Genomic DNA, 27,337 nt, shown 5'->3' on the forward strand with positions numbered 1-27,337 from the left:
TTGACACCAATCACAGGCTCATAGCCATATTGAAGTATTGTATAAACGAAAACAAAAGTTATGCACCATATTTGCGCAATTTCAACATCAGCTTCGAAGCAAGTCATATTGTTTGAAATAAAAGTAAACGCTACCGAATGCTGATACTTAAAATGTGTCATTGTATTGTTTAAAGAAAGGGATGCAAGGCTATATTTTACTCATATAGGACACGAACATCAAAATTATCTGCACCTTTTTGCAATCAGACCAACGGATTCCGAATCAAAACAACAACCACAACTCCTCACTGGGAAAACTCCCCAGAAACCGAAAAGGGAAAGAAAGGTTTCGTTGGACGTAGCACGGACTGGCAACCACACAGTGGTAAACGCGATCGTATGCAAACAAGCTGTCGAATAGAACTGACAACAACGTGCAGCAGGGGGTGAAGTTCGGTTGCCGCGTGCCACCAGACCCGACCGCAACCGATTTGAGTGTGGTTAAACGTAGGTACGACAATTTTTATGGGACTGAACTAAAGGAAATTTAAAGGAAGGTAAATGCCCTCTATAAGTTAAAGATTGTTTTTCCATTGCTTTCATTTTCTCTGTGACGTAAATAATAAATCCTCTATTTAGTCACTTTCGAAATGTGACAATAGTTTTGCGGCGATATTGGTGTAACGACTTTGAAAACCGTCATCGCCTGCGGCAAGTTCTGTAAATTCTGCTTGTTTGGTGGAGAAGCGGTCGGAAAGTAAAATTAGCAATAGATTGTCGATGCACTTCTGCCCTTTGCCGAGTGAGGTACTTTCCCGTAGACGCTGCGCCTGGCTGACCACAAAACAGCGGGCCTGAGTTAGCACAGCGAGCCATGTTTTCGACATGTGCGGGTATTGCCACAGAAACGTAGCAATTGTTAACTTGCAGGAACATTTTCTGCGTGTTTTGGGGTCATGTTGCTTTGAAACCCAAACCATGATCCGCTCACTATGGTTGTTAATGGGAGTGCCTGAGACGCACACCACCTGTACCTTTTCCAAAAAAAACGACACATTTTGAAAAAAAACAGGGGTCTGAGCTCTTTAGAACACACGGAAATCGAAACCGTAACACGTGACCGATTCGACCGCGAACGTCAGAAGGAACGGAAGGTTCCAGTTAATTTCCACGCGACGTTGAAGAGAATTAAACCTTTCATTGGTTGAAAGTAAAACGGGTTTTGTTGCAATACAATGGGCACCACGTGTATAAATAAGCTGGAGTATCTCTGCCGTGGTTGGAGCCCATTGTTACTTAAACTCGAGTGCCGAGTTGACCAAAACAAACTCCAAGGGGCTCCACGAATGAGCGAGTGACATCATTTTGTGTAGTGATGTGTAACAAAACATACAATAAAAAGGCAAGCTTCCAATCACCAGCCATTATCCAGTTGATTTATGTTGAAAATAAGTGATTCAAAAGCATTACAAGGAACAGAGAACTTAAAGATTGGCTGGTGTCAGTTTGTTGCTTAGAAATTACAAATCCTAATTAATTTCATACTGAATAAATCAGATATCAACTCATTGCTGCCCATATGTTGTTTGGCGATTCCGATATCTTATTCAAGAGTTCTATTCATTCAATAAAGTTTTAAAACCATGGACAAAACGTGTTAAAGTATAATATAAGTACAACTAAGCACAAGACCTCCACCTAATTGCATTTAGTGTTGTAAACATTAAGCGTATACATAAGCGGTTGTGACCTTATACAGGCGATTCGGTTTGCACGCTCAGTTCACCGTAAAAGCGAGAACACGGATGGAAAATTACAGAACGGAGTTATTTTTTCTCATCGCAAGCTTGTAGACTCTGAGGGGAAAATTACTCAATCCTATCCCAGTACTATTCCACTGCATGATTGTGTACACAGAACCCAACCCTACAACCATAACATGCTCCAGAGACAAGCAAACTTCAATGCAAATTAAACAGAATTGGAAAACCTCGCGATAGACAGTTCACAGAGGTTGCAATAAGTTATGTTCGTTCGCAGTTCACAACTTTTATGTCGGTCAACAAATTGCAGAACATCATATATATACAAAACCAGATGTACAAAAAACAACCCAGTGGTTAATTGGTTGCATACAAAGCTCGTAGATTTTTTTGTCATACAAAACTCTTTGCAATATTGTCGACACAAATCAACCCACGGCTCCCAGTGTAATTTTTGAGTGAAATTTCGACCAAACCAAACGACTCCATTGATGCAAGACTAAAAGAGTGGTAAGGTTGCTAATGAGGTAATATGTAAAAACTGTTACCTTTGGGCCAATTCCAGGCGTTCCTCCATACTTGGTACCACCTTTTCCAACTTTGGTCGTTTCGGTGACGTCATCACCCCATCCTGCCTCGTAACCGATATTTTTCGGCTTCGGTTGTAGTGGTGGAGTTTTAATCCGATAAACCTTAAAAATGGAAACAAACTGATTACAATTTCGTAAAGAACCAAATCAAATATTTGAAGCAATAAACCGTTCCTTCTGTGTCAATGAGAAAAATAAAAAACGGCAATACATCAGAGCGGAAGCAGAAATATAATCAAAATATAAAGGTACCGTATTTACTCGATCTGATTTACGCGAGAATCAAAAGCTCAAAAAAATATTTTCAATACAGAAACAAACGGGGATTTGTCGCTACAGCGAAACTACAAACCGTTACTGAGCGAATCAAGTGTTTTTGCGACAAATTTTTATGACTTTATTACGTATTCAGATTCGGTACCGATTCGACCAAATAGTGACTGAAGGTATTCGAATTCGGCGCAATCTTTTCTGTAGTGGCACATCCCTGATTTCCACTAATTGCATGCAATATAACATATATATCCAGCATAAATATTGGTTTAAAGGCAATTGACCATCGCTTTTCAACCAGTAGGCCCCATGGCGCAGTTATCAAGAGAGCAACCTGAAGAAAACAGTACGAAACGGTGCTATATATCAATGAAAGCTAACAGTTCTAAAATTAGCGTGAAAAGGGGAAGGATACATGATACGTGAATATGAAGGAGCTTAAGTTGCAAAATTTCCCGTGGACAATGACATCAGGTTTCAACAAACAGAGATCAAGTGTTAACACTGGGGCAATACTATAAAGACCTTGCGTACTTTCTACAGACGCTAGTGTGGAATTTTCCATCAAGGTTACCAACGCCTCAGACGAAATTTTACGCAAAACAACGTCTCGTGACCGATGACGCGAAGTTGTGAGGTAGACGAATATACGCCTTTGTCCAATGCTTGGAATGTGTGGTAAGAAAAAATACGTCGCTGAAGGTTCCGTATGCGAAAAAGTTTTCCACGCAATACATATGGCGCAATTCGTGACGTAACAAAGGCCGCCTGGACTCGTGACATCACCAACGCTTACATATATTAATGAACACGCGCGTGAGACGACAAGAGAGATTGTTTTGGCAAAAGCCGAAATAGTGGTTGGTGCAAAACCAAGAGGGACAATTGGCGTTATGTTTACAAGCACGTTATGGATACGGATATATTGGTAACAAAAATCGAGAAGAAATGTAGGATTAGAGGTGACCTTGCAAAGACGACATGTGGTTGTTCGCAAGTAATGTAAGTAAGTGACAATGAAGTTCAATTGTATAGTTTGAGAAACACAATGAAGAACATTCGGTTATTTCAGCTGAAGCTGAGTTGATGGAAAGCAAACTTGTAACTTTAGTGAGCTTTAAAAAAACTCAATAAGTCGTCATCCAAAATGCCCCCAAATCCTTTGCATTTTACTTTCTCGTCGTATTGCGCAAATTAATACGGGCATGTGGTTACTGATACTGACATGTTATATCATAACTTAAGTTTTTAAACTTGAAACGATACAGTAAAATTATCCAAGGATAAATAATTAAAATGGTATCACCTATTTATTAAGCAAGATAATGCTTATTACTTACAAAGGCACTCGGGTGAGTGAAGATCCTACAAAGAGCATGTGGTAGCTTGAGAAAACCCGGATGTATATATGATCAGACTAAATACTCACTATCAGATGTCAAAATTTAAAACAGTTAGTGGTGGAACACGGTCTTTATTACCCAACCAGATGCTAGTTGGGTGAACCTACACATCGACAATGGCCTTACTTACGCGACAGCGTTAGCTAGTGGGCAAGAGGTACAGAAATTGTGTAACCTTACCAGAGATAAAAAGACGGGTTGGGTTAAAAAAATCCCTTGTGGACCGTAAACGAGATTGCAACAGGTAGAGTAAATTAGAGTAAGATTGCAAAACGTGATTTCTATGTACAAACGACAAATGGATGTTTAGTGTTTAAAGCTGTGGTTCTTAATCTTTTTGTTTGTTGGTACCCCTTCTTAATTACAAACCAGTGCTCTAATGTTTTCTGATTTAGACAGGGCCTCTGGCATATTTAAAATAAACTTCACAACTATGAATTTTGCTTTCAAAAATTGTAATGACCTTCTCCTGGGCAAAATGTACGTAAAGATCATTTATTAAGGCTCCGCATTTCGTAGGGCCGACCATCAGGATATAGTATGCAATATATTATATACATATAATCAACAGTTTCATCCTCAACACACCCAGTAGATATCGCACGCCTGGTAAATAACCAACACATTATTCTTTAAACTGCATGCGCCCGACCCATATGCCAAGAAGAAAATCTGATCGGGATTTGTGGCCAGGATATCCTGGGTTCAAATCCCCCGTTGTGGTAAAAAAAACTGACATCGAAAGCGGCTGCTAAGGTGTGACGTCAGTCATATGGTGACCATGTGATGAATTCTATGACGCCTCCGTTTAGTTGCGTAGAAACGGCCTATTAGCCCAAGCCAACCAAACAAATAGGATGGTGCAAGACGTGACGACGTCTTTCCATACATGAAACCAAGATTCGTGACGTCCATATCTGTGTTATCCTCTTCTTCGGTGTCGTTGACTTGGACAGAAAAAAGTTTTCCACGCGCAAAAGTTTGCCCGCGTGACAGAGATGGCGCAACTCATGACGTAACACTGGCTTTCATTGACGTAAGCAAGTGTACATTGATACTTCACATCGAAATGGATGAGGAAGATATTACCATGGGACAGTGTGTCACAAATATTTTTCCCGTACCGCTTCATAAAGATATTGGTGATTTGGTGGCGCCCTCTCAGTTTTGCATTTTTATTTGGACAATATTAGTTGCGATCGTCAGCGTCAATAATGCTTGGTAAAAAAACATGTTAATCTGAGGGGTTACGATTATTAACACCGGAATTCCTTGAGTGAATTTTAAAAAGCACATTTTTATGTCCACAACAAAAGACTACATAAAATGATGTATTGAGAGAAACCTGTTGGTATCAACCTCGTTGCTTTCGTCAAATAAACAACATTGCTTTAATTAATTTCAAAACGAAAATAAGATTTAAAAAATACATTTGCTCACAGCACAAAAATAAACTTACAATAAAACTATCAACATGTGTGTGTCGCGATTCTGATAACTGGAAAGCGAAAATTCGTACCGCCCTCCATATCTTACAACTGACCAGGTCGACGCAAAAAACAACAGTTTGCCAACCTTTAATTTACACTCAAAACGTAATACAACTTTAATTTGTGGTCGCATGACCCCTAAACGCTAAATCGCACATTTATTTTGCAGCGCCCCCAAATTGCAAACGCCCACGCCACGGTATGACGTCAGATCATTTTCCGCTATGCTACGTCATTAGTGGCAATAATACGTCTACGAGCTACACGTGATTTATGGAAAACTTTGAAGTTATGTCTTGAAAACTGCGGGTTGCACAAGACCAAGATTTGATAACCACCGAATTGTAGGTGAGGGTAAAACAATTTCGTTCGGGGCAAACCCTGATTTTGCAAACCCTATTCATGTTGTCCCTATGAAAAAATGTGCACTAATATTTCCTTTAAAATCCCCCTCTGTTTTAACGTGTGCAGTGTCGCAATGCATGACGCACGTAATAAGTCACTATCGAAACTCCGCACGTAATAAGTCACTATCGGTTTAGTCTGATATATGCACAAAGCTGATAAACCGGTAGATTTTGCGTAACTACCCACTGGCGCCGTCTAGCGGGTCATACTTAGAAAAGCAATGGAATCTGTGATACAGGCTATTAGGTTTACAGGCTTCGAAGCCCAGGCATTGCAGCCAAGCTGGATCAGCCAATTTTTCCCAACAAGTCGGAGCAAGATTTGAAAAATCAAGCTTCCGGTGAGGTTTGAACTCACGACCCTGGGCTGACCGGCCCAACGCTCTACCAAATCAGCTACAGGAGCACGGTGGTTTCACGGGGTATATTGTGGCCAAGGAACACTGGTAAGCAAGCGTACAATTTGCCAGGCAACCTTAACATGTTCGTAGGGTATCTCTACCACCATAATCAGACAAATCAGACAGTAATATTTCATGCAACGCCCTTACTTGGTGACCGGCGCAGGGGGGCGATGCTGCCAATCATACCCTTGCACGATACAGGTTATGGAATTGCAAAACACACAGAATACAAATATGTGGGAGATGTTTTCAGACACATTAAAAGTCACTTACTGGTAAATGATGGAATATTGCTCCCGTGTCGGAATCTACCGGTTTGTCGCTCTCCAATCCACTTTTGTCCGCCTGTGACATCACAAAAACCCATTGTTGAGTCACACACTAGGTTGCCGCACACAAATTATAACGTTAGTCGGTACCTTAGGTTTCACAAGAGCGCTAAAAAACTTCTTGTTTCGTATTTCAATTAAATTCAATGCTCCCTGTTGATTGGTCGGAATGGCGAGACGTTGCTCCTGGTCACGTGAGTAAGCGGACCGCCGAAAAGGGCGCCATCTGGCGATGGTTAAAAGGATGAATAGTTACATGGTAATGAATAAAAATAAAACTTCCCTCAGAAAATAAACGATCGGATTTATTATTGGAGTGTTACGCAACAATGTGTTTCGATGGAACGCAAACGTATAAATACATATGTGAGCTCATAGCAGTGACGTAAAAGCACTTTAAGATCATTCGGTCGTAAAAAATGTGACGAACGGGGGCGTTTTATCGGGGTTTGTTAACCTGCTTGGGGAAATAACACAAATCACCAATAAAACGACGACTCCGCCCACGCGCATACCACAACCATGACACAAAGTGCACGCGCAAATGACAGCATTGTCCTAATATGGACAATAGGAGAATGGGGGAATATATGCGGGGATGCACCGCGCGGTGAAAACCCACAAAGCCATTTTCTGCTGTCACTGAAATATTTCAACATCGCATACGCAATGTGCAACAGATAAGTGGTTTGTGAAAATTGAAAGTATGGGAATAAGGTCATGTTTGGACAAGGTTTAGTTTAAAGGGACAAAATAAGGAAAAATGCGAATATCGCCCGACTACACGTAGTATGCGGGGATCCGGATCTGCATGAAAAAAAAAAACATAAACCGCACTTTTACACATAACCAGGAGATATTTGAAAAATAGACCAAGATAAAGAAAACATAGCTAAACTTGATAATAAGGTAACATATTAGTTGGACCACTAAAGGACAAACGTCGAAAAAGATAGGCCTATATATAAAGCTATTTCCACGAACAAGAGTAATATCATTTCATCTCATGACGCTTTAAAAAAATTGCTAAAAAATCTTTTTAGCAATTTTATCTAAACTCTCACGTAATTTACCTGTCGGCGTCAAACACGAGAGGATACTCGAAATTCTTCTTCTGGGGTTTTCTTCTATTCGTTCTTGCGTGAATCGGATTTAGCGGACCTTCTGTGATGTCATAAGGAAGCACGGGACTGGAGGGGAGGGAGGGATTGTTGGAAATGTGCCAAATCCGGTGCTGGCCAAAGTAACCAACGTAGTGACCCCTCTGCGGATACCACACTCTGGAATAAGAGTTTACCAGAATTACAGTGCAACGGCATATTTATTCTTGCTATAATTTGTAAGCAAATGCGTCAAACCCAATTAATGTGCTGTGTAAGCAACAGAGCCAATAATGTTTTTTATAGTGACGAGCAGACAGGACCGCCGTTTCGACCTAATAGGTCTCCTCAGTGCAGTAATGGCGTGACTTAAAACGATCTTGTCAATTAAATAGTGTGTAATATGTGTAATACATATCTTTGTAAAGCGTGAAAAGAAAGAAACACAAAGAATACCATATGCATATGCGTAACAATAGTAACAGAGATAAAAAACAACATTCTATTACTTTGGTTTAATCACTAACGAAACAACCACTAATGGAATTGCCAATAAAGCAACGGAAAGTCACCAAATAAAGCCACGTTGAAAAATAGACCTTCGCAAACCCTTGCTTTTTTAAAGTAAATAACATAAATCTCAACCAATCTCTCATTGTTACCTCACAGAGCCGTCGGTGGAGGCAGTGACCAGAACACGTGACGAGTTGACGTATGACAAAGCAACGATCTTAGTCAAGTGCGCCCTCCAGCAGACGATCTGTTTAATCAACTCCATACGAGCTTGCGACGATATATCCGCTTGGGGACGCTCGAGAAACTCTGATACATCCCATACCGTGACGTAACCCTCTAAAAATAGGATATGTTTTGTTGATTTTGAAATCAGTCGAGGTAAAGGGCCGTTATTGTTCGAAAATTTCCTTTGCGAAAACATGGAGAATGTCTTTGCAAATATGTAGCAAGTAAATGTTTATTCGAATAAAAACTAAAAAAAACAGTGGTATTAGTTGATGTATCGTTATACACTATGCGTTGCCCTGCACAGAATAAAAAAAAACATTAAAGCACACAAAATATACAACATAGATATTTTCCACGAAACACCTACTTGTGTCGGCCACTATGAGCTGGTGAGCGAATTCGTCGCAACAAACCGCAGTGACTGGGGAAAGCACTCGTGTCATTGGATTTATGCTGCACAGAAGCTCGCCATCGACCGACCACAGTCTACGAAACAAACACATCTGCAGCGTCATATTAAATAGCCTTACTTTGCAAAAAAAAACTCGAACGAATTACACGCAATTGGTGCTTACTAATCATATTGAGTGTGCTTTTTATAAGGCTTATGTAAGATGGTGCAGTTCATAATCCTTAAATAAACCAAAGCATTCAGAGAAATTTAAATTTCGACACCCGCAATTTTAATGACAAGCTGAATAAAATCAAGTAATTTTCCTAATACAAAATATTTTAAACGATCGCAAGAACTGTAAAGGAATACGATTTACCTTCAATAGCGCTACATATTTCAGAAGTTTCAACATGACGCTTTTTTAATCGGAATGTGACAATGTTAATAAATAATGTTGGCCGAAAAAGGAGAAAACACCTACATTTAACGTAAAATGTCCAAAAATAAGAACAAGTCTTGGAAGGACGATATGATACCCCTACGGTTCAATGTTGCGAATGACGACATCGCACCTCACAAACGTATCCTGGTGACATGAAACTATCACTGGGGGAAATTTCACTTCCACCATTTTGATTGGTTCCTTTTCAAAATCGAAACCACCGACCTTCCTCTCATCCTCTTCCCCGTCCTTTTCCTCATCTTCATCGGATGAGCTCTAAGTAACAAAAGTTTGTTTGTGGAAGTGATTTTTACGCTCGTGGTTTCAAACACAGATTGGAATTTGTCTGCGAAGCACTAAAAATAAATAAAATGGCCCAAATCGTCTCAATGAATATAATAATAAGACGTTTCGGTTATTTCTTAATTCGGCCTATAGGGGCAAATTACTGTGTTAAGTTACAGATACTATGTTAAACGGTTTTGAATCAGTCAACTTTTACAAGCTTAATTTGAAAACTACGGGACTGGGCTGCTGTTTGATGGTTTCATGGTTACCATTAAGTTTGATTATTAACCACCAAGGCAGCCGCACTTTCGGCCAAAATATGAGTTTTTTGTATATAGATGTGACATTATACCTCGATATCAAGATCAACCTCATCTGCAGGGTCGTCGCCTTCATCCACGACATCAGGGTCTTTCTCTTGTTCGCCCTTTACACTCTCATTTTTCTGTAAAATTCCGGATATAATTTAAAGAATACAGGGAAGACATAAAGGCAAGCAATCAGAATGACGATCGACCCAAACCGGTAGATTTTGTTTTTTTGTTTAAAACTCAAGCGCAAAGGAAAATCAAGAAATATTTCATATGAAGCTCGTGTTTTGGCAAACTTAATCTACAGTGAAATAAAGCAAAGTTCATCCCTCACATGAAACAAATTACTACTGATGCTGCCCGGCATGTTTTATTGCTGCAAATTGCCAAGAGCCGTTTGAAGAGCGGTACTGCAGCTTTACATGAAATGTTAAACATCTAAACGTCAATTGTGTTAAGATAACAAAAGCAGAAGCAGTGAAGTGAATTCCATTCCAACCTTTTCGTCACTTTCTTCATCCTCGTCATCCGGATCAATCAAACCCTCTTCAATCATCCTCTTCCTTCGCAACTTCTTCCTCCTCGCGACCTCTTCCGGGTCGGGTCGAAAGATGGTGTGACGTAACGCGATGACGTCATTGATACGATGGGGGAATAATTCTTTCGTGCGGTGACGATGACTGTCGTAACTGCTCGCAAGCTCTGCTTTTGCCAGTTCAAATCTGGAAATATGATTGTAATAAAATTTTGCCGTACAGGATTCTGGAGTGGTTTTTAAGCAATAACAGGATAGCACGCGTTAAGCTACAATATTTACTTATGTTTGGGAAGGAGTTTAGTCGATTTATTGCGAAATTAGGATTACAGGAAAGCAAACGCGGTTTTCCCTCAAAAAACACGTGCATCGAATCCCCAGGGCCGTTTGAAAATATTTTGAGGCTAAATTTCCCCGAATTTAACTTTTAATTGAACAAATAAACTTACAGATTCCGCACTGTTCCACTGTTCCGATCCCAGATGACGAGATTTCCGTTGGAACAACCAGTAATCAGCGCCTCTGGGAGTTCCGCTTCGTTGCACATTGCGCAGCACGTGACCTCGTTACGCATAAACACATCCTCCTGTATTTGACATCAAAAAAATTTAATAAATTGAGTGTCAGAACAAAAAAAAACTTTTCCTTTAATTCGAAATAAAAGTAAAATATATACTGGTGGTCTACATGTGTCAGAAACTTATGCGTATAGTTGAAGGAATATGTGGAAAGTATTTACAAGGTGTTTCAACGTTTATTTCACCTTCCTAGGAATCAGTTCTTCTTCATCTTCATCAATAGGAGGTCGTTTCTTTTTTTCCTCGTCGCCTTCACTTCCGACTGGAGAATAAACCTTGGAAAAAACATAACATTTAAGCACACACCTCACATATATAATTTTAAGCAAATTTAAGCAGATCCACATGCACATATCGGTAAAGCAAACTCAAATAGATTATATCCAACTTAAATATTCCAACCAAAAGTGTGACAACTCAAGACCACATCCCATATTTAGTATTTTTTCCATTGATCTTAATGCGCGTATGTGAGGAAAAACAGAAAAGGTTCAAGAGTAGTATTCTGAAATGCTAACAATGTTTCACAAAATTGCATAACTGAATTCCAAAGAAAAATGTTAAGTAGTGTTTGTGCCAAGGTTGAAGTAGTGAAACCACAAACGTAACATTGTGGAGTTTTTACTATAACCCTATAGGACAAGACTGGTGTCCATGTTTAACTCAGTGCAATATATACCTACTGCGACCACGTGTTCTTATCCCGTAATAACAGTGTTTGTTATATACCCATGGTGGTGGGGCTTTTTCCGTGCCTGCTTTTCGTCAAGTCACCCGCAAGAGGCGAAGGAGAAATACGTTGACGTCACCTTCTTTGCCGATTTTAAACCCCTTTATAAGCCCGGCGTACCCCAATTACGTATGCGTATATACGCCTGTCCAGCGTCTGCAGTGGTTCTGCACTTGCACAGCAAGTGTCTACGTATGGGTCATCGCAGTCCATGATAAGATGATAATTGCTACATTAACCAAAAAAAGCGATTTTATTTTAAATAAACCATACGCTTGGTCTTTGCCTGCAGCGACATTTTCACATAATGTTGTTTTCACGTTACACACAATGACAATGTTCATAGGGTGTATAATATATCCCTGCATTTTACCAGGTTGATCATTGTGTTGAGCAGGTGCTTTTTGTCTGTAATATTTTTGCCTTCTTGTTTATTCAAATAAAGTGGGCATTTGGGATTTTATTTTGTAAAGCGCTAGCAATAAAGTTATGATGTAATGATGTTTTGCCTGATGCACGACCGCAGGTAACCCCGGACGCGTGATTTTTCAGCCGGTTTGTTGTCATGTTCACGCATTGTTGCGTTTTAGCGTGGGGTGACCCGGGAAGTTCCCGACTGTACGCATCCACGCTGATCACGCCACCGGCGTCACCTGTAATAACCCCAAGCGTAAAATGACGCAATCTAGCAACAGAACAATAGTAGTAATTTTCCGTTGTATGGCGTGATTATCAGTAGATGCAGTGATGTCATGTTGGTTGTAGCATTGCTCAAAATGCTCAAGCGGGCAGTGAGGTAATAATTCCAACTGCAATTAATGCACAATGCATTCTTTTGAAAGATCTTCTATCTCTTTCACCATTGCGAATTCCTTGCAACTATTCAAAATTTTTGGTATTTTGCAAATTGCTTGTGCTATGGCTTGTTGGATCAAATCAACACACAAACAGGCCAGGAATTAGAAAACTGTTGCAAAAAATGTTTACAGTTCTACAAGTGAAAGATGTGGAGCGTGCAAAAGTCCACAACAACACCTTGTCTTAAGGGTTTCCTCGCAGCTACAAAATGTAGCAATTGCGCGCGTTAATGGCAAATGCATTTTGCTAAGATTGACAGCATTCTATTAGATAGTTTTTGCAATTTTTTGCATTATTCACGAAACTGCATTCATTAGGTCTGTCAGCACTTTTAGTGGCAACCCGGAAAAAACGACTTCTCTGTATGAATGCATAAATTTGCGCAACAACATTTTAAAATAAAACTTACAATATTCTAAAAGAGTCCCGTATTTTGCTTCTAAAACACTAACCAACAATTAGTATTTCAATCAATGCAGTTTCTGCAAACCGCCTACGCCGAAACCGGCTGACGCAACGTGCGATCAACAACTAAGAGTCAAAAAATAGCGCCCGGGTTTATAACTGCGACGAGAGAAGTCTTCTATTTCGAGCGCGCGGCGCAAAAGAGACGCGCGAACTCGGAGGAATGCAGACAAAGGGGTCTTCTCCGTGGCGGCGCAAGTTCGACGCACACTCCAAAACAAAAACTCGCGCGAGCGTGAATTCCCTCGCAGAGCACGGAGGGGGAGTCCTTCCAAGTATACAAGCTATTGTAATTGGTATAGTGACTTGAACATCGACATTACGTAATTTGGTTTAAGGAATGTCCAAATGAAAAGCTATTTAGCTTTTAGAGAATAATAAACGAATTCATGAAATAAACAGTTAGAAAGTGAAAAAACACTAGCTAGTGATCATGACATATTTATGATCATATGTTATGCAGGTTTACAATTTCGCATTCTCTTTTCGAAAAAATAAGCCCCAAAGAGTATCGTCTTTCTTGGTAAAAACATGGCAGCCCTATATGACAAGACAGAGTGGCAGTCCGAATGCTGCAAAAAGCAACATAAAATGCTCCTCAGAAAAGTCAATTGGCAAGCTTATAAAACCTGTTGATAAGTTTGTGGTAGTTAAAAATCTGCAAAGGATACCACAATCTATGCAACATAGAAAAACGTTTACCGATGACGTCGACGGCTCGGGCGATAGCGGCCACTCGAACATACCGTCGAACAGGTGCGTCAATATGAGGTCACTGCTTTCGTCATCATCCTGCACAAAAACTTTAACTAATTAAAATAAAATTATCAACATTAAACACCGACCAAACACAACGCAGGGATTAATTTTTGCGTAGGAAATTCGCTTGTATCCAAAACAAGAGTCGACAACCAAACTCTGCAATGTATCAGTGGGCCTTATACTATTTTGTCCCCTAACAACACAGCTCTCTTCACATTTCGCTGTTGTTGTTGTTGTTAAACCACGCCAGTTTTTTTGTATAATATAATAACAACAGGCGTGTCATATAGGTACCACGATTTGTAAAGAGGGTGCAATCCATCGGTTGCCCATTTCTGATTTAAAATAATTCCATCCGCCCTTAACTTAGAACCGCAACTAAAGCCGCCACGTTTAATGGTACAAAGATCGCCAAGGTGGCAATAGAGTACTGATTTTAAATTTGTTGCTCCCAGTAAAATATCAACTAGTACGTGGTGGAAAATTATGCGCGGCAATGACAATAGAAATGTTACACGATCCCACGTACAAATAAAACAACAGACATGAATCGGCCACATTCGCCGATACCGCCATTCAAAAATTTACTACAAATGACTCAACAGCGCCACCAAGAAGGTAAAAATATTGATGATCCCCACAATTGAGCATGAGCGCCAGAGGGCGGACGATTGGCAACGTCGATAAAGACGATCGACAAATGCAAAAAGTAGGAACCCTGATCGGGATTCTTGATCAGGGCAACTTAAGTTCGAATCCCGGTGGAGAAAAAAAATACCAATTGTTTGGTAAATATAGTTAACAAAACAACTTTGTATTTGTGCTGCTACAGCAAAAGTTTTATTTTTACTAAGGTTTACCCACATCCGCTCATACACTTACCGACAAAATTTAAACGCGGCGACTGTAGTTAAAATTTGAAACTTTACCTCAACCGCACCATCTAGTGGCCCAAAATATTAAACCTTAGTCCGCTGGAGGGCAGTAGTAATTGTGAACACACGTCTGCGAGACACTGCGTAGTAATATTGCAATTCTGTTTGTACGATTGCGTTTTATCCACGATTGCAGTGCTTACTTTCACGAGCAGTGTCTAAGAAAATAACTACTAAGTTCGTCACAACACATTTTTTCTGTTTACCCGAAAGATTTTCAGCTTGTTGTTCCAACCAAGGGCAATAATTCTTCTGGTAACCGGCACTTTCGTGGAATCCTTATTTTCACCATCGTTGATGAAAACATCGTCGTCGGGATTTGTGTCTTCAAGTTCTTGTGACTGAGTATGGACAAAAATTTTCAATTACATTTGTTTTTTTTGGTGGAATCTACCGGGCCCGCATTCTATTCTAATAGGCTCAGACATTGTCCAGGACCAGCTTCCTGGTGTTTGATGCAAACAGTGACGGACTAAACGTATTATTTATGGTGTAAAGAAGTGGTTTCCAAACTTTTCTGCGTGTAACGCGGTTATGAAGGTTTACAGCACATGGCAATGGCGCACCAAGTAAAAGAGGAAGATAGTTCAAAATTTCTATGGAAGCAAATGTGAACAAGAGAGAGATGGGGGAACGTTAGCTATGGGCATCCCATCGCAAAGTTTGGGAACCACTGCATGGTGTATATCCCACAAAAAAATACGCAATTAAAAGCTAAAAAATTAGGAATAAACGCAAGAGAAGAAAATAACTCATCACTGAGTGTATCTTTGTACAGTGTCCAAAACCAGTTAAATCAAAGTTCCAAAACGGAAAATTTTAGCTGAAGTGAACTATATAGTAAAACCAAACGGACTTCGGGGTTCCCAAGAATGAAACGCGTCAAAATTACATACCGTCGTCATTACTACATGGTCGGGAACGTAAAGAAGAGAGAAGACGGATTGATCTTCCTCCTTTCCTTCCTCCAGGGAGAAACTCTTCATCTCCTGGCCGCTGCTAAACTCCCACACTTTAAGTGAACCTGTAAAGTGATGGAACGACATTAGTTATTTGCGTCCGACCAGTTTAAATGTTTGCTGACAGACGATCACAGCATCCGAAGGTGCCGCATCGCCATACCAGTAAACTTTAACCTTGTCTTGCGTGACCCAGATAAAAAATATTGGTAAAAAATGCATGGCCCGCAATTCTACTAGCATGGTTTTTGTGCTAACATGTTTTTACCCAGCTTCGACACATGAGAATTGCATTAAGTCACTCCGAAGCCAAACACACTAAAAATACATGTATTTCTCCAATACAAAACTTGTTTCGTAATGTAGTCATTTCAGCAATTTAAGCAAAATAAAAATAATACTTGAAAATATAATTTTGAAGTGTGTTCGTGTGAAAGCAAGAGGATAGTGTGGCGAAAATGACACACGGCACTAGTGCTTGTCTTTATCTGTTGTTTGACACATATGTGCACAACACATCACATATATGTGCACAACACATCGCAGTATGCTTTTGTTTTTCTTCTGTTTCTTGCACTCACGTTTTATCAAACTTCCCTTTGTGTTTATTTACGCACTATAGTAGTTTTCTATGTTTGCCACATCCCGTAACGCTCTATTCGTTCACGTGGAAGTCGTTCGTTGATTGGCCGGTGCAAGGAGTGTTGTGTGTATGACCCGTTAGTCTTGAGATGGGCGTCGTGCCGTATGGTTGTTTTTAGTATCGCCAAACAAGTAATTTGTATTGAAGGTTTAACTGGTATTACATGTCGTTTTATCGTCGATTTTAACATTAGTACGTTTATTAAACCCATACGCCCATTTGGTGAAACCAGTGTGAGGTATTTTGGCTGTAGTGATGAGCCGTTATTGCAGGGTCCGGCCTTTTCTAAATTAGGGAGGAAGCGTTGGGTTGCAGAAATAATTCCGTGACAATAGTTACCGTCGTAAGCTCCTGTGATCATTCTCGTACCCATATCGTCAACCGCTACCGAAAACACCTCAATATTCGGACCATGAGCTTCTAATATCTGATACATCTGCCTTCCTGTCTCAATTTCCCACACCTGTAAAGATTGGCTTGGTTAAAGGTCACTTTGCCTTCGGAAAACGCTCTCTTTTATTAATACTTAGTGGTGTTCAATGTGCAGAATTTAATACGACATGTTTCTGCAAAAAAGTCTTTGGTTCAAGTATAGAACAACTTTATAAAAAAAGTTGCAATGCAAATAAATGCATAGCAATTGGAGATGTTTGGTGAATAAATCAAAATGTCTGCGTAATTTTAAATCTACAGACATTCTTGAATGCAAAATACCACGTTATCTCCATTTATGCGTGGTCATATGATGTAAACTTGGTACCTTTATAATCGATTCTGTGCAGATTGTAACAACTTGGTTGAGAGTTGAATTAATGACGACAGTAGTAAGTGGGTGGTCGTGGGTGTGTGGGACGGACATCGTGTCTTGTACTGTCCGTGTCATTGGCCACAAATCCGCGGTATTCGAACCTGCGTGGTTCGATAATAATCGATTAACCAACGAGCTTCAAACCTGTCTGGAATTTTTAAGCGGTTTCATAATTCGTATTTTTCCGTTGTCGTTGCTGAAAGTGACAACAGCGTTTGACCAAATGGGGTTTTTAAAAGATTACAGTAAAAAAATTAACACAAGCAGCTCTGTGTTGTTAAATATAAGCTCAAAAGGTTCAACATTTAAACGCAAAATTTTTCACAAACCGTGCTTACAAACATCCAATATAATTTTGGGTAAAATTAAATTCCATCAGCATTTAGAGAGGATTTGGTTTTATATAAATATTTTAATTTTTGAGTTATTTCCGCACGCATTTATGAACATTGGAAATTAAAATCTGGGTTTGATGCAACAAGATACCGGTTATGAGACGGTCGTGTCTGGCATCGAACAACATTGATGAAATTCTTCGATCTCCTGATCTCTCATCATTGTCTGTGAAAACCTACATTAAAAGTAAGAGAATCATTAAATATATCAACGAATTTTTGTTGTGGAAAAAAAAAAAGATTTTTAATACAATACACAGTCGAGTCCCAGCAAAGTTACTGAATTTTACATGTCTAAACTGCGCAGGTGTTTGTTTTTTAAATGCGCAGGTTTTTTTATGTCTCAATTGTGACTTTGTCAGCAGTTTTCGATGACAAGTTTATCTTGGTTCTGTGTTTTATTGAAATTCACACCTTTAGACCGCTCATACATACCGATACACCAACAAAGGTACTGGGTTATCAACGTAAATCACAATTTAAAAAGACAGAGGTGACAATACTTGTTGTAGCGCACTAAACATTAACTCGCGGCTTAAACATTAACGTGGCGGTTGCGGCATTCGAAGGTAATTATATTATTTTTTAAACACTATCGCATGCGGCTTACAATCGAAGGCAGCTTAAAATCAAGTAAATACGGAATTGAAAAGCTGAGCACACTTTCAGTTAAAATAAACACACCACTTGTTTAATAAACTTGCCTGGAGACATGCAAGAGTGTGGATGTCCCATACTCTAAACACTCGTGCAGTTGATAAACTTATCACATGCTGATCTTTCTCATTCATCACGATGTCAACAATGGTGAAAAGATGACCAACCATCTTCCCTGTGGGTCTGGATAAAATGTTTGGATGCCACACCCTGATGGTCTTGTCAACCCCACCTTGTGAAAATTACATTTTTTTAGGAAGACCTCTACATTGATTAGGGAGAGATGGCATTCTTTAAATTTTGGCATTGTAATAATTATATATACATAAGGTCAGTGGTGGAATTCAAAATTTTTGTCAGCCGACTCTATCACAAAAGTCATATTAATCGTCGGGTTCTGTTACAAAAAGTCATATTGACAGTAACCAGTGATGCTAACCGGTTCATTGATCTCATAAAATTTCGTGAGACTGTTCTATAGAACCGATGCGAACCGGCTAAATCCCACCGCTGTATAGGGGTGTTTAACAAGTGAATAAAGCTAATATTTAATGCATAAATGTGCATTCCAAACACAAAGCATTGGTTTGGAACATGAATCAAATTAAAAAATTGCTTTAAAGGTGTTTGAAAAATTTTCCAAAATATATTGAATGACATTTTATCAAACAAATTTGTCTCAGAATGTCATTTTAACTGGATAGTTGTGTGACCAAATATGTTCAAAGCAACAATTTAACATTGAAAAATTACATGCACAAACCTGTGGCAAAAATATTTGATTTTTCCGAATAGCAAAATGCATTGACACCTCGTGGAATTGACAACTCACTAACTTGTCTGCAAGCAGTAAATCGATATTCGTCAATTTATGCAGTTTATGTTACACATAAAAGCTATTGCTTGCAGCTATTTAATACATTTCAAATGGTCATTACATAGTCTTTAACCATTACATTTTAAACTAAACTTGGTTTTTACTCACTGTGTATCATGCAACCTCTTCAGGTTGGCAATAACAAACGAAAGTTTGTCACCCGGCGAACATGAAGCAAAACTTTTTAGGTCTGGGAGATATTGAACTTGTAAAACCCAATCGTGGTGAAACTTTCGTCGAATCCATGGACTAATGAACATAAATATCAAGAAGGCACATAAACAGCATTCCTTTAAAATGTTTGTTTTTTAAATTAAACATAAATTACAATACATGTGTCATGATAAACCATAATTACAAAAACTATGTCGTAAAGGAATCAACAACTACGGTTTCTGTGTTTTTAAATTTGCTGCAGTGCCTAGATGAAAGCCACCTTTCGTTGTTTGGCATACAATTTCTATGTATTCAGGGGTTGTCAACGTATGCTTGTAAATGTGACTTACATTGTAAGGGTGGCAGGATCGATAATATGATACTTCATCACCCTCTTTTGGTCCTGCTTCGTTTTGACAACAAAGTCATTGTGCGTCAATCGAATCAAGTTGATGTAACCTTGGAAAAATACAAAACACTGATATGTTTGGTTCAGATGGTGTCAAAAAGAGAAATATTATCGTTTTCAAGAAATATTACAACATTTATATTCACGCAAACTTGGCAAAGTAAGTTTTTCAATCTATCTTTAACCTATTTGTATTTAGCAAATTACCAAAACTGTTTAATTCCTTTTCGTTTGCATATAACAAATTGTCCGTTATGATAAAAATGTTTGTTTAAAACCATAAAGATAATTTACAATAAATTACAAGGTGTCATAAGATGAGCATTAGAGTAACCAAAAAAACTTAGTAAGTGAAGGCCATTATCACAATACTCTTTCTGTAAGTGCATTTGATTATCAGAAATTATACCTGCATCATCACCAATAAGAAGTGAATCTGAGTGTTCGTCATCATTGGGTACCAAACACATGCACTGAGGTGAATGTTCAAGAGGTTTTATGACATGAATACTCGATTGATTCTTCGCCTTGGCACGATGATCCCATATCACAATACTTCTTTCGGTTGTGGCCTAAATTAGATCAATATTAGCAAAAAAAACTAATATTTCAAAAAAAATTCTATCACATGATATTAGCTGATATGTAACAGCAAATATGGGCAAAATTATACAATGCTGGTGAAAGGAACATACTCAGTGTATGTAAAAGCTGGTTAAAAGAACAAAACAAGCAGGCAATACTTACTATGACTTTTCTTAACTTTGGTAAATACTGACAGCTCGTCATCCATGCTGACTCCTGTAAAATAAACATAAACATACAATGATGGGAGCTACACCAACCACATCATTCAAACTTATGATGGATGGCATAAGTTTTTGCCGAAACATTTTTCGTACATGAAACATGACATTGTTAACAATAGTATGGGCCACTCAGAATTATGAGCAAATCTGTTAATAGTGTTCCTAAACATAAACAAATTTACCATTTTGTAAGGAATTTCATTGGATACTTGTCATGTAATAATATTGAGGAAACCAATTATTACTAGCTTTATGCTTTTGTTTTATACTTACATTGATGTCAAAGCAGTTCTGAAGTCGAAGCTAAAAACATAAAACAAATTTATGATAAAAACTTATCCTTGGTTGAGGCATTTTTTTGGCAATTTTATGCAGAAATGAACCTTTCCATTATAAATCGACAAAGCTCCTTTCTGAGATGCGGTAACATAGACATCAAATTCTGGGGAATAGATAACTGACTGGATTGTGTCTCGACGTTTCTTGTCACCTGTTGTGTATGTTTAAAAAACTTAAACTCTATGCGGTTTGTGGTAACTAACTTTATTAACTTTACAATTGGTTAAAAAAATTAAATATTGTTTTTCAAATGTCTTCTTTTTGAACCAACCTGCTGCTTCCCCAATAACTTTTCTTTTCGAAACAGTAAAAACACTGATTTCTTCGGTACCACTTTCCGATTCTTCATTTTCATTTTGAAAGTATCCAAAAACCTACAATAAATCATTTAAAAAAGTTCCACAATTTTCGAGGAGTAAAACAGTTGCTTTTAAGTCAGCAAGACGAATTACCTGCTAGTTATAATACAAAAAGTGCTATTGCGTCTATTGCGACAACGTCCAATCTTTGCAAACCAAGCGTGACTAAGCTGAAAGGTCGGCAAACAAATACCATGATATTGCAAATTGCCAGAGAAGGTTGTCATAACGACACTAACAGACCGTGACTTTGCTTTAAAAACCATGCAATGTCAAAACTGGAAAATACTACTACACCGGGGCACAAAGTTTTTTCCAAACTTGATCCACATGTAAACATGTGTAAAACAGAAATCTGTCCGAATTTTAATGATTAGGCGTGAACAGGGCCACAGCCTGTTATTTTTGTTTATAAATTTGACTTGAAATACCACACGAAATCGTAGCGTTAACATTCGCACAGATTTCTATGTTACATAGGTTTATATGTGGATCAAGTTTGGAAAAAACTTTGTGACCCGGTGTAAAAGTATCTTCCGTCAAAACTAGGAAAAAATATTAACCGGTTTGGGGAAAAAAAAATTGTGCAGAAGATATGGTTAAAATTGTTTATTACTGCATTGTCAAGTTTTGTTACGCAACACAAATCTTTAATCAAATCATTTATCACAAAATTTATATGTAAGAGCATTCGTCACATATTAATCGAAAGCTCGGTCGTTAAAGGTAGTCAAAGTTCTACCTCACTCCAATCAATTTTCACTTCCGGGTTTGTGCTCAGCTTCCTGTGAATTGCTTTGAGATCTTGAGATTTTACGTCATCTCCAAACAAGGTTCGTACAAATGAGCAGAAGTCGGCGTAACGCAGATTGTCTTAAGGTAAACAGAATGAGTAAAAATGTTTGGTCACGTAGTGTTGTGTGTTAACTATATGCTTTTCAATCAACTTCGAAAGATTTTGCAACCATTTTAGGTTTAAATCCACTTTATCGAAGATTTTATGCTGCTGCGTTATCTTATGTAAGTAGACCCGCAATGTAATTAATATGTAAACATGTTACACGAAAGCGTTGTGCATTGTGCATTCAGAACATGTTCAGGTCTTAAAAAGCCTCATCAATTAAACAAACAGATAAACATTCGGTTGAAGATTTTTACTTAAATGCCCCACAATACCAATAAAACTGTACACAATTACCGTTAATTGCTTGTCTCTTCTCTTCTGAACTTGCATCAGTGTCCTGTAACGTGACCTCAGCGATAAAATCTCTGAACTTGTCTAATTTGCTTTGAAAACTCGTAAGTGAAAATGGCCTCTCGGACGGCGTGGTTTGATGGTGAACCTCGGTCATTTTTGTCAATCAGATAAGAATCTCAATCCACTGACCGGTCGCTTTGATGCGATTGAATGCAGCGAGTACGAACCAGGTTAAACTGTTATGTCCACTTCTATATCACGCACGATGCGAAAAGCAAAGGCAAGATCAGCAACTATAACAACATTCTTTTCAGTGTTATCAAAACTTTACTGACAGCGCAAGAGTACATAAACCATGTCAGTGGCCTCGTCACATCTTTATGGCCTCCACAATGGCCAGGGGAACCTGAAGGGCGTTTGATATCAAGTTCCATTGAACGAATTGTTTGGGGCGGCGGTTAGCTGTTATATGATCTGGTTGTCACAACGACGGGATGCAAGGTTTTAATACGCGGCATATAAAGTCATTAGTTTGTGTTTACAACAAAGCTTTTTTGCAGTGCATGCATATCACCAAAAGACGTAAAGTTGTTGTCACAAACAGCGAAAAGCCACCACTTACAACGGCTTGGTGGCTTGTACAGACACCAACAAAGGTCTCCGCAACAATTACATACGTACAAATAATTGGTTTTGCCCGAAGCGTAATTTAAACACACCTCCCATCCGATTGAATATAGGTTGCCGCTTTTGGGCCATATGAGATCTATAGGAAAAATTGTATGATTTTCGTATGGTTACGTTTAATGCATTGTAACGATTTTGTAGATTTGAGCGACTCTTTTGTTCGGAGATGATGTCTCCCGGCACATTTGTCAGAAATCTGCTTTTATTTAATATTGACGAAGCTTAGACAATATAAAAATAAGGACGCCATCCCAAATGTAGTCTATTGCAACCCTGGTTATTAAATATTATGTCTTGTTTTTTGTTTTTTTACATTGTTTTCAGTTATGCTGCGGTGTTTGGTTATGTTGAAAAGTAAGCCTGGTTATAATTTATAAACATATCTTGTTTCAAATTGTTTTCAGTTATGCTACGGTGTGTGGTGATATTAAATAGCAAACACTTGATCTAAATAGTATGAGAGTTGTGGGGAGAAATGACTTGATAAAGTGGTTGTAAATTCTTTTGTGTCCGTTGTTTTTTAAAAACAGAAAAAGGCTGTGCGCCTATTTACATCCGGGTGATTATACAGATTATATACGGTAACAAGCAAGTTTAAAATCGTTTACAAAGAACTTTGATAAAATATGAAAAGCCAAAATACAATTTTCTAATTCACAGTAAAAGTATGTTTGTGATGTGATTTGTTAAAGAAACATTAAACATAATATGAGAATACAGTGGAGCGGAAAAAATGGGTCACGTGACTGGGTCGCCATTTTTGTTCACAAGCGCGTGATTTGCGAAGGAAAAGGAAACCGCTTTTTTGCGGAAAGTGATAGTTTGTATTAGGTATTGTTTTTTTTTTTGTATTTTAATCTTAAGATTGTACTTGTGGTATTACATTTATTGGTGATAAATTATTGGCACCTCTACACTGCAGGTTCGTGAAATATTGTAGTTTTACAAAATGGTAAAAATATTTGTGGGTCGCTTGCCTGAAGATGTTGAAAAGACTGATTTAGAAACACTGTTCAAAGAATATGGAGAAGTGACAGATTGTTGTGTCCTAAAAAACTATGGATTTGTTCACATGGCCAATCTTGAAGAAGCCAAGGCAGCCATCAAGTGTGTTAAATACCAAATTATAATGACATTTTGTAAAGACTGAAATTATGAATTAGGCCTATTTGTTTGTTTTGATTTTCAACACTTTCTGTATACACCAGATTGAAAAAATGTTTTAGATGGAGGATAGGCTGCATATTTATAGGCAATGCGCACAAAAAAAACTAGTATATACATTGACCAGATTGGAAAGTTTGTATTTTGTGCGAAGGATTTTGGTTTGGCGATCAGTAGTTGCGCCGACGATCGCAACGTTTGTTCGTATATTAATGCATTAGCTCATAATATTGTGCGGATTATCGGTAAATTTTCGCAAAAGTTCCAATCTGGTATATTGATATGGTAAAAATGCTAAAAAAAATCCTTTGCACAAATCATGAACTTCTCAAGCTGGTATATAAATGTATAGGTTAAAAGTTTTGATAAATTTTTTTAGTGATTCATCACATAGTGCCTAACATCTTCCTTAATTGTCTTAGTGGTCTGGACAAGCATTCTTTGAAAGGAGGAACCATTAATGTTGAATTGTCCACCACCAAAGTATCAAAAACAAGCAAAATTTTTGTTGGTAACTTACCAACTGAAACCAAATCTTCAGATGTAAGAATGATAAGTATATTATATGATTTTTTTTTATTGCACATTTGCAATTAGCCTAATTTTAATTAGGTCTTTATTTTCCCAATCACACACACAGGTTGAGGTAAAACAAAACAATACTTTTTCAGATTCACAAGTTATTTAAGGAATTTGGGACCGTGATTGAATGCGATGTTGTAAAAAATTTTGCCTTTGTCCACATGAGCCGAGAATCAATGGCTCGTGATGCAATAGAAGCCCTGAATGGGAAAGATTTCAATGGAAATAAAATTGCTGTTCAGATGGCTCGTTCAAGACCAATGGACGGCGGAGACTCAATGGGAGGTAGATTATTTTTTTTCTGTTGCAATTGAAGTTTTTCTAAGGAACAGGACTATACCATGTTATTAATTCCACTTCTTGTTCCAATTGCAACAAAATGTTGTCTTCTAAACCTTCCTTTTTATGCAAATGTGTAGCAGTCTTTTTATTTTCAACTAGGTCCTCCACCATTTCATCACAATGGAGGATTCCGTGGAAGGGGTAGAGGTCGTGGATTTATGGGTCCAATGAGGGGCATGCCAAGGTTTCCTCGTAAACCATTTATGGATGATCCATATATGGAGCCTCCTATGTTTCCAAGAGGAAGGTATGAACTAAAGAACGCAATTAGCTTCAGTCGATAAAAATCTCACTACTGTAAATACAACACTTTCTACCATCTGCAGTGTTAATTTTTTGTTGCTATCTGCTTAGGAATGGGATTTCCATAAGAATACTGCTCCCGTGTTAACTGTACCATCTAAAGCGTATACTACATCTGCCTGATTCTTAACTGACCATTATTTGTTTGGGTTCCCATTTGTAGAGGGGGGATGCGTGGCGGCCGAATGCCAATACCCGCTGAGCGAAGGGGTGGCGGTTATGGGGGGTTGTACGAAGACGCTATGTCGCGCCCGCAAGTCACACGCCGTGAGCAGCAGCTCTTGACCGGAGATTACTTGCGTGAACGTGAAGCGTTGAGCGGCCGTTATGACGCAGAAGTATTCGGAGATCCGTATCGCGGCCTAGGCACTGGTGCTGACCGATACGATTTCACAGGTGATTACGTAGGCGAGGTAGCACTGGCCTCTTCGGGTACAGGTCGCTACGGTCTTACTGGCGCCCGTTACGGCGCCTCATCTGTTGCTAGTCGCCTGGCTGCTAGCGCTGCAAACCAACTGCCGGCCACCACGAGTCGCTACGCGTTGGATGGCTACGGCACCTTTTAAAACGTTTTCCATTTGTTATACCGTTAACCTTCTTGCAAACAATCTTGTGATTAAGTCGTTTATTCGCTGCTGTGTCGTGATCAACTATCCTTAAGCGTGCATTTATTTTCTGTGCAGGGTCGCATGCATACTGAAAGCAAGTGGCAAAGTAGTGGCGTTGTACAAAGGGGCGCGCGTTATGAAAGGCCTCGTGGACGATTCTCGTTTCGCCTAACACACTTGCGAGTCCACTCCCGACCAATGATCGCTTCGCATTTCACAATAACACGTTTTGTTGTGGCTTTGTCGATTAAAATCGTGCCATCTGCGCCGCCTAAAGCGCGCCTGTATTAACTTGTACAGTGGTTAGTTGTTTCCGCTTTTGCTCTCACCATTTCGTTCGTTCAATCGCTCAATAAAACAGCAAATGTGTTTTTCCCTAAAGCGTGTGTTTTGCGTTCTTGTATGTGCGATTTTTCGCGTGTCTGCTACTTCCGTTCGTGCAAAATTCAGATGAACGTGGCTTGCGCAACATGTCAACGATTTTCGTGCGTTGCTCGAGTGTTTGACGGAGGCGAATCGAACGATGTTTCATGTGTAAAGACTGAACGTTTCGTGCGAACGTGTTCCGTAACCACAGGGGCTCTGTTTTGGCAGTCGACGTGGAAGGCATACAAAAGTAATCCTAAAATATTTAGATCGTGTATTGTTGATGGCGCAAAGATTCCCGGGCAAACGGTTGCTGGTGATATTGCGGCAAGGTGGGTATATTGAGGCACTGTTAGTTATAACTTGGCCTCTTTTAATAACAAGTAATTTTTATGTTGTATCATTTACCAAACCTTCATATACTTTTGTAAGGGTGAGGATATGCTGCTTCTGATTCCTTGTCACCTGACAGTCAGCCATAGGTGTATGCAGCTTCCACTGGTAAGTAGTGGTAAGTGAATCTGTTGCTAACTTGAGGTAGATTAAATAATACAAAGAATTTTCTGCCAACATTAGGAATACCAAGGTAGAGGGACAAATGTGTTCTTTCAACCAGAGCCATCATAAATAATTCCATTAACTAACCAAACATTTTGCGTAAAAATCCTGCCTAAGATTTATGAACCAAACACAACTGTTCAGAGTTTTAAGTCGCTTTTGCACATTTTAAGAAAACTGTCAGTTTACACAAAGGCAGCTGTAGTACAATGGTTGACTTGTGTGATCCATCACAATCGAGACAGTGCCAGCAAATGCCAAATACAACTCCTTGTAGAGAAACCAAGTTCATGTGAAGTTGAAAGTAATTCCCTATCCATTAAGAGTTGTCTAGGA

At 38.8% G+C, this 27,337-nt stretch overlaps 2 protein-coding genes across 7 annotated transcripts in view; one reads left to right on the top strand and one right to left on the bottom strand.

Moving 5' to 3' along the window:
* The window catches only part of LOC145888516 (WD repeat-containing protein 64-like), a 30,424-nt gene extending 7,702 nt beyond the window's left edge, over positions 1-22,722 (bottom strand). The window contains exons 1-28 of one of the 3 annotated variants that reach the window (XM_082979279.1): positions 22,392-22,722; positions 21,936-22,066; positions 21,106-21,208; positions 20,879-20,937; positions 20,769-20,798; positions 20,434-20,487; positions 20,096-20,258; positions 19,628-19,736; positions 19,230-19,370; positions 19,008-19,084; positions 18,292-18,476; positions 17,679-17,763; positions 17,145-17,293; positions 16,724-16,847; positions 15,679-15,806; positions 14,989-15,123; positions 13,788-13,877; positions 11,218-11,307; positions 10,904-11,040; positions 10,419-10,641; positions 9,961-10,053; positions 9,451-9,596; positions 8,852-8,970; positions 8,403-8,592; positions 7,714-7,920; positions 6,731-6,866; positions 6,585-6,656; positions 2,293-2,436 (exon numbers count right to left, since the gene is read on the bottom strand). In XM_082979279.1, coding sequence (XP_082835405.1) covers positions 2,293-2,436; positions 6,585-6,656; positions 6,731-6,866; positions 7,714-7,920; positions 8,403-8,592; positions 8,852-8,970; positions 9,451-9,596; positions 9,961-10,053; positions 10,419-10,641; positions 10,904-11,040; positions 11,218-11,307; positions 13,788-13,877; positions 14,989-15,123; positions 15,679-15,806; positions 16,724-16,847; positions 17,145-17,293; positions 17,679-17,763; positions 18,292-18,476; positions 19,008-19,084; positions 19,230-19,370; positions 19,628-19,736; positions 20,096-20,258; positions 20,434-20,487; positions 20,769-20,798; positions 20,879-20,937; positions 21,106-21,208; positions 21,936-22,066; positions 22,392-22,545 — 3,474 coding nt within the window. In that variant the 5' untranslated portion in view covers positions 22,546-22,722. Of the gene's footprint in view, positions 1-2,292; positions 2,437-6,584; positions 6,657-6,730; positions 6,867-7,713; positions 7,921-8,402; positions 8,593-8,851; positions 8,971-9,450; positions 9,597-9,960; positions 10,054-10,418; positions 10,642-10,903; positions 11,041-11,217; positions 11,308-13,787; positions 13,878-14,988; positions 15,124-15,678; positions 15,807-16,723; positions 16,848-17,144; positions 17,294-17,678; positions 17,764-18,291; positions 18,477-19,007; positions 19,085-19,229; positions 19,371-19,627; positions 19,737-20,095; positions 20,259-20,433; positions 20,488-20,768; positions 20,799-20,878; positions 20,986-21,105; positions 21,209-21,286; positions 21,372-21,935; positions 22,067-22,391 lie in introns of those variants that run through there. The other 2 variants (XM_082979278.1, XM_082979280.1) reach the window with 2 other exon arrangements.
* Positions 22,723-23,990: 1,268 nt separating this feature from the next.
* Positions 23,991-27,013, top strand: LOC145888620 (RNA-binding protein 4B-like). 4 transcript variants are annotated; one of them, XM_082979411.1, is made up of 7 exons: positions 23,991-24,185; positions 24,665-24,785; positions 24,914-25,109; positions 25,266-25,413; positions 25,633-25,865; positions 26,713-26,775; positions 26,876-27,007. In XM_082979411.1, the coding sequence occupies exons 1-7, from the start codon at positions 24,028-24,030 to the stop codon at positions 26,878-26,880; spliced, it is 924 nt and encodes a 307-aa protein (XP_082835537.1). In that variant the 5' UTR covers positions 23,991-24,027; the 3' UTR covers positions 26,881-27,007. The 4 variants fall into 4 exon arrangements, with proteins under 4 accessions (XP_082835537.1, XP_082835539.1, XP_082835538.1 ...); XM_082979413.1 differs by lacking the exon at positions 26,713-26,775 and having other exon boundaries at positions 26,876-27,013; XM_082979412.1 differs by lacking the exon at positions 26,876-27,007 and having other exon boundaries at positions 26,153-26,855.
* The last annotated feature ends 324 nt before the right edge of the window (positions 27,014-27,337 follow it).

Source organism: Ascidia mentula, chromosome 2, assembly GCF_947561715.1.
Source record: "Ascidia mentula chromosome 2, kaAscMent1.1, whole genome shotgun sequence".
Taxonomy (NCBI): domain Eukaryota; kingdom Metazoa; phylum Chordata; class Ascidiacea; order Phlebobranchia; family Ascidiidae; genus Ascidia; species Ascidia mentula.

Bases quoted from the DNA above. Each gene is read 5' to 3' on its own strand.
- LOC145888620 (XM_082979410.1), top strand. From the start codon at position 24,028: ATGGTAAAAATATTTGTGGGTCGCTTGCCTGAAGATGTTGAAAAGACT. The intron at 24,786-24,913 runs GTAAGAATGATA...ATACTTTTTCAG, and splicing joins CTGAAACCAAATCTTCAGAT to ATTCACAAGTTATTTAAGGA. The intron at 25,414-25,632 runs GTATGAACTAAA...TCCCATTTGTAG, and splicing joins CCTATGTTTCCAAGAGGAAG to AGGGGGGATGCGTGGCGGCC.